Raw genomic sequence first — 11,328 nt, 5'->3', positions numbered from 1 at the left:
CACAATTTATGATAACGCAAAAGAAAGAAAAAAAAAGAAAGAAAAAGAAAAAAAAAAAGACAGTTTGAAATGCAAGAGATAGCCATACACTACAAGAAAACGAGCAACATCAGTACCTCAAAGAAAATGAGATATATGTTTTAAGGGTAACACGTCAGTTTTGTTTATAAGTTAAATTTTTTTTTCTTCTTTATTATCATATATTACAGGAATTTTTCCACACTCACAAACGATCATGTGATATAGTTAAATAAAATTGAAATAACTGAGGTCTCTGAAATGAGTTAAATGCAGCATAATCTAAAATAAATATATCGCAAAAGACGTTAATGTCGCAGGGAGTGGAGGAAGAGTGCCATTGTGTAAGTTTGTGATGAGTCTTTAGTTCATCCACTTAGTTTTTAGATGGTGGATAAATGGACAAATAATTGCTAATTTAATCTATGAAATAAGAAATTACTGAGAGTAGGCACGTTTTTCTAAGTATTTACCCAATTTTGTGTCAATGTATGGTTCATTACAGCGTGTACCGTGGTAGGCTGCACTCACCAATCTGTACAGCATGCAGTACCTTAGGGGAAAAAAAAAAAAAAAGACATAGCAACAACATAATAAGGCTCAAAATGTTTTTAAAAGTTGTTCCGCTGTATCTATTCCTGTCGTATTCCATTCATAACACGTCTCAATTTTGTCTTTGAATTTATTGTTTCTCACCATTTGCATCATTTTATTTATTGATCTTTTTAGTTTTAACACAAACACACTTATACACATCAAAAAATAATTTCTATATGTTTCTGAGACAAGAAAATGGGATAGGTTTAATCTGGAAACTGCCGGTTGTGTGTATCAAACAAGTTACTTCTAAATCATTACCTGGCAAGCTCTCCTGCTACAAGAATATCATGGCAATATGTTACCTTGTGGTGAGTTCATCTGTAGTTGTGACTGGTAACCATCTGTCATCAGAATGCCGTCAGGTGAAAAGGATAAGACTGGTGATAGGCGCTAACTGATGGTCGTTCATTGCCGCAGGATGTTTCGCAACACCATGGCTCATTCTTATTCGTGCGGCTGTGAATGTGGTGATGGGTGAATGCTTAAAATGATCTCATCATTCCCTCTTTACTTCCTCACACACATTTAAACTCCTCCTCCTCCCCTTTCTCTTCTTCCTTCTCCTTAACAAAGTCCTTCTGTCTTGGCGTTACTGCATGTGTGTTTCAGGCATGAAACAGTCCTGAAAACAAACAAGCAAACAAAATAATAAATGAACAAATAAGTAGATGAATAGTTCCATTTCATGCACTGAAAATGAAAAACAACAAATCAACGAATAAATAAATAGTTGAAAACCACTGTCTTAAGCACACACACACACACACACGAAGGCTGCATCTCTGCTAAAATTTTCCTGCAATAAACAGTCTAAATGTCAGACTTCTCCTCTTCCTTCCTTTTGTTCAAACCTCAGCATTCATCACGTGGAAAATGAACGTCACTTCTGGCCCTCTTACATAAAGTATATTTACCCGTCACCTGCCTTCATTCATGCAAGCTGTGAGTGCATACGGCCAACAACCCCTGCGCAGCTTGGTAACATATCACTTTTTTAATATTTTTTGAAGTGCCATGGTTGGGGAACATAGTCAGAATTCCCTCCTGTAACAATTAATCTTCTGTTGACGGAGAGCGTGGTGGTGAAACAGACTCCTTTAAAAAAGAAAGAAACTTACCGCAGGATTCACTGAAGGTTGTTAATTAAGGATAACGAAATGTAAACCTTAGGGTGGCGTGGCGTGGCGCGGTGTAGCGGCGTGAAGCCTAATGCCAAACTCGTCTTGGGTAAGTGGTGCATTGGTAAAGGATATGACCATCACCTTCAACGTATATATATTTATTTCACATTCCTTAAGTTTGAAATAAAATGTTGGAAGTATAACATTGGCATAGGCTTAACTTTCATCATCATCATAATCATCATCATCATCACCATCACCATCATAGAAAAAAAAAAAAAAACACAATTTCACACCTGAGGATGGACAGGTAACGACGGGAAAATAATTTGTTACACTTCACACTTTACTGGAGTTATTACAAATTTGCATACACCTTTAATCACAATTACCGTGAATTTGCACAACTTGAAAATTTGAATTAAGACGTGAAATTGTGCTGATGTCCTTAGGGCGTAACTATCAAGACTGAGGAAGCATAGAGGTGAGCGGCGGAGGGGCGCCGTGCCGGGCCCCTCAAGCTCTTGTCTTATACTACCAGGGTTATATTCGGCGCAGACAAGAGAAGCGACAAGTTTAGAGACACATACAACAAACTACAAAGGAAAACACGTATGAGAAGGATATTAATTTCTTATATTTATGTAAAGTCCAGTATGAAAAGAAGAGAAAAATATAAAACTTTAAATGTAAGTTTCAATCATTAATCATAGGAATGTATCAAATGTATCATTAAATTACGGCTGGCGGAAATATTTTTCTGGCGACTTACATCTGGGGCGTTTTGTGCGTTTGAGATGTGATGGGCACAGTATGGTGGTGTCCTTGTGACCGTTACAATGTGTCGGGCTGACCGTGTGGTGACGGCGTGTGATGAATGGCGCGCCCTAGAGGACCATGACAGCCAGGCACGTGCCCAGCAACACGAGGCACGAGGGGAAGATGTGGCAGCGTCATGTCCTCGCCTCAGACAACGTCCCGCATGAAAAGATGAGACTCTCTCATCCTTGCCCCCATGTGGGTGTTGTGCTGTGCAGGACGGCACGAGACAGGCCTCGCAATACTGGGACATGTGAACCAGCGAAAAATTTCCACAGGACTGACATGAAAAGTGCCACACTATCGAGGCAAACCCCACCACCGAGATTACAACCATGGAAATTTTTAAATAATTAATTTGGCTTTTCCAGAGCACATTTGGCTCAAGTTCATGTAAAAAATAATTGTGCCTCATTACTCGTTTTTTTCACATTCACAACTTTACACTGCATCAACGAGAAGCTTACAACTATGAAAACCTTTACGTAATTAATTTAGGTTTCCCCCAATACTTCTGACGAGTGCAGCACGTAACAACAGGAGGACTGGAGCGCGGCGTAAGGGACAGACGGGTTCAAAGGTATCAGTGGGACGAGGGCAGCAGTGGATGGATGTAATTGATTTACACGTATGTCAAGTTAAGAGATCTGGACGGGTGTCTGTATGAAACTAGAACATTGACCTCTGCTGCTACACAAGGAGGGGGAGGCGAGCAGCGAAGAGCAGGGTGGTGACTGGGTAATGTGCTTGGGTACTGTACTGTACGTATGTGACTTGGGCAAGAATAGTGCACACGAATTTCTTCTTAACACGATAATATATAAAAGGTAATTAATCATCAAATGTAATGTTTTGATAGTAAATGAATAGAGTGGTATGAAATACATGCATTGGCTCTCTGATGGCGCTAATGGATGTTCCTTTTAGTTCATTAAATATCCAATAAGGAGCGCAAGACAGAAGCCTGCTCGCCAGATGCCTTTAATCCAGACACATACATACGCACGTCAAATTCTCCACAGATGACGAGTTTCGTAATGGACACAGACGTAAGTAAGCGGGTAGTAAGTGTGCGCGGGTCACCTAAGGATATTCTACCTTTCGCTGTATGCTGAGACACTTTATCTGAACTGGCAGTGTGTGTACGGGATTCAGAGACCTAATCAACGAGCAATATTCACATACAAAGAAAACTGCTGACTGTATAATAGGACAAGGAGAGTTAAAATGAATGAAAACTGCAGCGGGAGGACTTAATTGTTAGTGGATGAAGATGATGCTTTAATTACTATGGGCATGTCCACACCCAGCAGGGCATGAGGACGCTGGTGAGGGAGGGCGAGGCACTTATTTGATGCCCCAAGCGTTGCGCATCATGAGGTCGAAGTAAGCGTCGTGGTCGATGGAGGCGCTGATGGCTGAGTAGTAGTCGTAGAATTCATCCCGCGTCACCTGGAAGACAGACACTGGTGATGACTTTGCTTTTATGTGCGTAGCTTCGATATGTACAAATCTAACTCTCTTTCTCTACTCATACCAATTTCAATACATATTTCCCTACTAATGTCCTTCTCTTCCTCGTCCTTCACCTTGCCGTCCATGGAGGTGTTGTTTTCGAACTTCTTCAGGACGGTGTTGAGAATGTCCTCCTCCGTCATCTCCCCGGACTGGTACTTGGGGTGGTTGGTCACCGAGTACACGCCCTTCAGGTCCTCCAAGGTCACCACCCCGTCGTCAGTCTTGTCCAGCTTGTCGAAGGCCATGTCCACCAGCTTCTTTCTCCTGTCGTTCATCTTGGGCTGTTTTGAAGATGGGTGGATTAGGAGACGAACTGGATGGGTTCTTAGCTGCTGGAGTGTTGCGTGTTGCTTCATCAACTGTTGCTGGTGTTGGTGGTGTGTTGGTGAGGTTCATGGCGTGTCGGGGTGTAATGCAGTGGTTGTGTTGCGGCGTGGTGTGGTGTAATGTAGTGTGGGGAGGTGCTGGAGTGTTGTGTGTTGCTTTCTCTACTGTTGCTGGTGTTGGTGGTGTGTTGGTGCGGTTCATGGCGTGTTGATGTGTGGTTGTGGTGTGGCGTAGTGTGGTGGGTGATAAAGACATGACTTACAATTTCTTCTCAGTAGTGAGCTGCACGTTCGATGTTGATAATGAGTGTAAATGTCACAGAGATAAGGGACATATTATGCAATAAGATAACCAAGGGAAAAAAAAAAAACTGAATACCATAAATTTTGTTAAGCTGATGACCCAAAGTTTACATTTGTTGCGTGGTTTTATTTAGATTTCACTTTATGTTTTTCTCATAAAGAAGGCTGGCAAAAGGCATAATAAATGAGGGAAAAATTACTCTTAATTACCTCTCTTGAAAAGTTCATTCGAAAAAAAGTTGTAAACGGATTAGCTAGTTTAGTTCCGAATTAAACACAGGCCACCATCCTACACTAATGCCATCCTCCTAGACTGTCAATTCTCTCAGGAGCCGTTTTTAGCGGGTACGAGGCCGTGCTTATAAGGAGCAGGTATGAGGGGTCAAGCAGGTGTGGTGCGAGGGAAGAGTCTGACTCACGAGCTGGGCGTCACGCGAGGCTCTTCCTCTTTCTACAAGCAGTTCTCAACTCTTTTTCCTATTTTTACATTATGGGAAACTCACCCTTATGGCCACCAGGAACTCGTCGTAGTTGACGCTGCCGCTGCCATCCTTGTCGAAGGCGTTGAAGAGTTTTTCGTTGTCCTCTTCACTGAGTTGCAGTCCCGTCTCCCTGATGCCTTTGCTGAACTCCTCCATGTTCAGGTTGTGGGAGCCGTCGTCGTCCATCCTACGGAACACTCTGCAACAACGTGACACAATAACAAGAAGAGTTCTGATGCTTCGCAGAAAAGGTTACACAAGACAACCAGTATTAATCACAAAAAAAATTTTTTGGCCTGACGAGGGTATGTTTTGTTGTAATCCTGTTTACATCATAGAAATATTTACGCTGATGAACTGCTGAAAAATAATCTAATAACTTCCTTGCCATTATATCCTTTTTTTTTTTCTGGTTTCCTTTCAGACGCAGCAGACAAGCCTGAACATTGCTGGTCAGCGCGTAATACTCTCGCCTTACCATTACCCTCCAGATGAAAGTGATTTTTAGAGGTAGCTGGTTTGCATTAAGGCGGGTGTTAATCTTCGGATTTGATAAGAGAAGGGTACATATTTCCTTATCATCCCAATTCTGCTGCTCTAAGAGTGTGATGAATGGGGAGCTCTATTTAGGTATGAGATAAGAGATGGCTGACTGAACAAAAACACGAAAACTCGAAACTGTTCATAGGATGAGCTGGATATTTCGTGAAAATACCACACAAGATGAACAGATGCATCGTGATCATGTAACTTTGGATATCAAGACGACCAGAAAAACATAATAACACAGGAACGTACTTGCCCATGCCCATGATGCCAGAGACCCCGCGGCTGAGGCACATGAGACGCAGCTTCTCCACAGGATCGTTGGCCTGCGCTAGCTTGCGCTTGGCGTTGGCCATCATGTCTTCCTCGTTCCTGGTGGAGGCGGTCCTTGGACGATTGGCCATGCTGCTGCTGTTGAAAATACCTTGTTAAATAGATAATGATATACATAGGTAGATAGATAGATAGACAGATAGATAGATAGATAGATAGATAGACAGACAGACAGACAGACAGATAGATAGACAGATAGATAGATAGATAGATAGATAGATAGATAGATTTACAACTGAATGGACTAGTAGATGTTTCACTGCCCACTAGAATAGAACACTTAAAATATTCTATTACAACCAAATATTACAACCATGACCCACATTTTGCGCACTGTCAACAAACCGGTATGACGACATAACACTATTGTATAGAAAAGTTAGTTACGAAATGTAAGCGTGTAAAAAAAAAAAATAAATAAATAAAATAAAATAAAATAAAATAAATAAATAAATAAATACATACATACATATATACAAAAAAATAAAATAAAATAAAGTAAAAAATGAAACAAATAGGTAAATAAAATAAAGTAAACTCAATAAATGAATACATAAATAAACAAATAAACCCCATAGTGTAGTTTTGAGCGTAGATCAATAAATATGTAATACTGTTTTAAAATTCGGAAACAACTTACATATAGCGATCAGTCAAGAAGTGATCTTGATCCTTACACTGCAAAGCGGAAAATTCACAAGAAAGAATAAGATGAAAACACGGAATCGCTGTCTCTGTAGTTACACTCATAACTGAACCTCACACGCTCCACTATCGCTTCATGGAGGTGGAGAGATTCACTGTCACCATGCATCACATAAAGCACTCATACAGACGACAGGCATCAATAAAACGGGCGTGTTTGCTTATACATGGCAGGGGACAGGTGCGGGTGCGGATACAGGTTGACAGGGGAGGGAAGGGTGGGAGGTAGTGGTTGTAGTCAGGTGAGTCGGTAGATGGGTGGATGGGCGGGTCAGTGAGTGGGTAGGTGGATGAGACAGTGAATAGATGGTTGGGTGAGTGGGTGTGTTGGTGGGTGAGCAGATGGTAAGTGGGTGAGTGGACAGGTGGATGAATGGATGGATCAATGGGAGTCAGTGGTTGGATGGATGGGTAAGTGTATTAGGGGGTGGTTGAGTGGTTGAGTGGATGGGTGGATGTGGTTGAGTAAGTAGTGGATGGGTTGGCAAACGTTATAATGGTGTGTGTGGATCCACATGCTGCCTTCACGAAGCCTGTAGTCCAGATGTCTGCGTCTAGAGACATTTTGGAGGCCAAATGGTTTGGGTACCAAGTGTCTCGAGCACCAAACGTCATGAGGCCTATTTCCACTCACACCGCTCGGTCTTGAGGATCATCTGACCTGAGTACCATCTGCCCAGTACCAAGTGACTGTAAACCGAGGAAATGCGGGCAGGCGGACTGTGAATATCGAGCGGAGGCGCACATGGCGAGGATGTCAATAATTGACAATACACCTACAGTATTAGGTCGCCAGTCGCCGCTAATCTGGACTAATAACAAGTGTGTCGCGTAGCCGCAGACGAGTCCATGCGGCTGATGGTGTAATCAGACACGCTCAGGTATAATTTGCGTGTGTGTGTGTGTGTGTGTGTGTGTGTGTGTGTGCTCCTTTTCCTCCCCCTCCGACTCACCCTTCTATATATGTTTATTATCAACTCAAGCAGCAACATCACCACTAATACGGTTCTGCGGTGAGTAGTGCATTACCACTACATGAAGTAACACCCTTTTCTCGTAATCTCACCCTGCAATATATGACCTTATTGTTTCAGTGCCACAACTCCATTTATAACTCACGGTCGCGTCCACACAACAGAAGCAGCAAGTACGCACTACCATATCACATCAACATCAAACGCTAACGCCTTAAAGTTCTACATCAAGGTGAAAATACCGCTGTTTTCGTAGAAGCAGCCAGACGTGGAGGACCCGCGCTTTCGGTGGTTCTCATGCGCACATCGTGGCGGTTGATAATTTTTTCAGTGGAAGAAAAATCTAATTTTCGTGGGTCACTGATTCTTCCTGGCAAAGCAGGGAATTTCATACTTGACCTACATTGTAACGCAGACAATTTGCACTCTTGGTATCATTTTCTGTTAACAGTTCTGCATAGAGAGAGAAAGAGAGAGAGAGAGAGAGAGAGAGAGAGAGAGAGAGAGAGAGAGAGAGAGAATATATATATATATATATATATATATATATATATATATATATATATATATATATATATATATATATATATATATATATATATATATATATATATATATATATATATATATATATATATATATATATATATATATATATATATATATATATACTCGTATATATATATATATATACTCGTATATATATATATATATATATATATATATATATATATATATATATATATATATATATATATATATATATATATATATATATATATATATATATATATATATATATATATAGTTTAGGAGCAAATCGGTGCCCGCCCACCTCCAGGCATGACCGAGGTGGAGCACCATGTGACTGAACTCACTACAGCTCCACACAGTCACGACTTAGTCCATATGAGATCTATAGCAATTTTGAAGAGAAGCGCACACAGGCGATCCGTCAGCGTGTGACGTGTGTGCGTCGTCCAACACCTACCGCACATGAGTGATTGTTCTTATTATTGGTGCTTGTGAGAGCTGCTGGAGGGTCGGGGAGGGACGTATGGCTGCTGTGCCATGAAAGATTATCGCTTTGTTGTACACACGGTGATTTACCGTGCTGCTACACAAATAGAAAAATGACCAGCTTTTCTGCTTTTTACTGTACTTTGATAATAAACCATATATATATATATATATATATATATATATATATATATATATATATATATATATATATATATATATATATATATATATATATCGTGACATGTAATTTCTCATCACTATATACTATAATCCACATATATACTATATACTAAAATCTAAAACGCCAATTTAGAAAAAAGAAAACATAGTATTATTTTATACATTCAAAAGTAAATAAATAAATAAATAAATCGCTTAAATGAACCTTTGATTAATAAAGTGTTTGCACCTTCATAATAAAAAGCAAGCAACACATCAAGAAATAAGTGGGCGCGCGCGCGCGCGCGCGCACACACACACACACACACACACACACACACACACACACACACACACACACACACACACACACACACACACACACACACTGCCAGACCATGGCAAACTCGATTCAATTTCTTTCAGCACGTACTGAAGCGAAAACGGTCTCTGTATCGTTATGTAAGAATGGCCATCTTACGTAACATTCCTTACGTCTCGTTAACTTGCTCCGTTGGCTAATTCCCCTCCTGAGGCCGCTCATCACCCTCCATTACCACCATCGTAGCCCTACAGCCGCGGCGGTGAAAGACTATCCGAGCCTGACCATTTAGCACTAAGCACCGTAGGTAGGGCAAGTTCAATACGCTACAACAGAAAATCACACTGAAGTATGATGGATACCTAATTCTTATAAGTGGTTGGTAAAAATTACGTGTAATAGTCCGCAGACATTCTAAGAGTCAATATAGCCAGCAATTATCGCCGCTGGGAGTGTCTGTATAATGGCTTTAGCCTTATCAGACATCGGAGAAACACGAGAGACTTGTGTCAACAGCGAGGCCTTGTGTTCACGCCCAGCCAGCACGTCTGGTAATTGGTCCGGCTTTCATCAGCAAGGTCAAGGAAGGACCCGCGCTACAAGTCGAAAGTCACCACCAAACTGTGATGGTGCGCACGAGTAGCAGGAAGGCACGGTGGGCGAGGCAGAAAGGCACGGCGGGCGACACCTCGCCACCCGAGACACCCAGCAGGGCAGCATCCCTAGGACGGGCGAGAGCAGCGTGGCGCACACCGGCAGGATCAATAGGGCCCTGGCAGGGTCACCCAGCTGCCGACACCCTCACCTGCCGCCGATCCTGCTATGCGGCCACAGGGCTGGGAATACTGCCAAGTTTGCGGCATCCTGGTGCTTGTTGCTGAAGCAGCTCGGCTGGAGACAGTGAGTGGAACATTTGTCTTGAGCATTGATTATCTAAAAGCCAAGACAATGGCGACTGATTAAAGGCTCACTGGTAACGGACGCGTTGTGGCAATGAATTTTAAGCAAGATGCATGGCTGTTAGGGTCAATCCAGGTTCCAACGAAAAGAATGTGAATAATTCATCGCCACTAGACCCTACCGGATGTATCATTGCTGTCTTTCGATCAGTAAGTAACCTTTACCACCACCGGCTCTACAGTCAAGGAAATGGCCGCCGTCTAAACTTTGGCAACACTTCACGCGGCACCTGTTCCATATTTCGTTGCATCACGAGTGAAATGTAGTTAAGTGGGAGAGAAAACTCAGTCAATCTGGAAAGACCATGTTGAGCCTCCGCCCCGCCCATGGTGCATGTGGGAGCCCCTGGTGGAAGGCCTTGACGCCCTGACCCAGTCAACACCTGTCTGTTGAGGATGTGCCGCAGAAAACCGAACAAGTGGTAGACGTATTAAGGCAACAGTACGTAGTGCGGTGCCAGTGGGCTTATAAATTGCCCATGGAAGTCAATCGCTTCATGTCATTGATAAGGCAGCACTTCAGTGGCCGCAGCGGCACAGAGCGTCACATGCAACCACGTAACAAGTGAGCCGAGAAACTGCATGAGGACACGACATGCGAGGGAATCATGTCACGTGTTCCCGCCACACACCAGGGCCAGCAGAACACCCCGGAAAGGCGGTGGTGTGGGAGTTGGGGGGACGGTTGAGCGAGACCTTCATTATGGAAATGGAGCGAAACCTACCAGCCCTACATACCCCCTAAGGAGACCCTCCCTACATGCCATCACTGTTCCTCCACGCCCCTTCCTTCCTTCCCTTCACGCTGCCTTACATCGCCTCCATCCTGGAACCTGGCCTCATACTCACCTGAGTATTTCTACACCTCACCCGGTTTTTTCTAATACAATTTGTCCTCATTCATCAGTCTGTCCGCGTGCTGACGAGGGCCGGGCGAGGGATGCGAGGCAGACTTTGATCGACGCCAGGGAAAAAAAAAATCAGTAATGACGTGATTTTTTCCCACAAATCCCAGCAACACAGGAGATAATTTCGGAGCGCACAAACAAGGGTCCGATTTCCCGCGTGGCTGGCAGACCTTCTAGCTCTCCCTAGCAAAGGTGGCGTCAGGGCGGGGCCA

At 42.8% G+C, this 11,328-nt stretch overlaps 1 protein-coding gene across 3 annotated transcripts in view; it reads right to left on the bottom strand.

Moving 5' to 3' along the window:
- Positions 1-1,886: 1,886 nt before the first annotated feature.
- The window catches only part of LOC135100821 (crustacean calcium-binding protein 23-like), a 42,746-nt gene continuing 33,304 nt past the window's right edge, over positions 1,887-11,328 (bottom strand). For 2 of the 3 annotated variants that reach the window (XM_064004188.1, XM_064004189.1), the window contains exons 2-5: positions 5,986-6,144; positions 5,209-5,386; positions 4,148-4,357; positions 1,887-4,010 (exon numbers count right to left, since the gene is read on the bottom strand). In XM_064004188.1, coding sequence (XP_063860258.1) covers positions 3,906-4,010; positions 4,148-4,357; positions 5,209-5,386; positions 5,986-6,137 — 645 coding nt within the window. In that variant the 5' untranslated portion in view covers positions 6,138-6,144 and the 3' untranslated portion in view covers positions 1,887-3,905. The remainder of the gene's footprint in view (positions 4,011-4,147; positions 4,358-5,208; positions 5,387-5,985; positions 6,145-11,328) is intronic. The other variant, XM_064004186.1, reaches the window with a different exon arrangement.

Source organism: Scylla paramamosain, chromosome 5 (assembly GCF_035594125.1).
Source record: "Scylla paramamosain isolate STU-SP2022 chromosome 5, ASM3559412v1, whole genome shotgun sequence".
Classification (NCBI taxonomy): domain Eukaryota; kingdom Metazoa; phylum Arthropoda; class Malacostraca; order Decapoda; family Portunidae; genus Scylla; species Scylla paramamosain.
The sequence above is the reverse complement of the archived record's forward strand: the minus strand, read 5'-3'. Positions and strand labels throughout refer to the sequence as shown.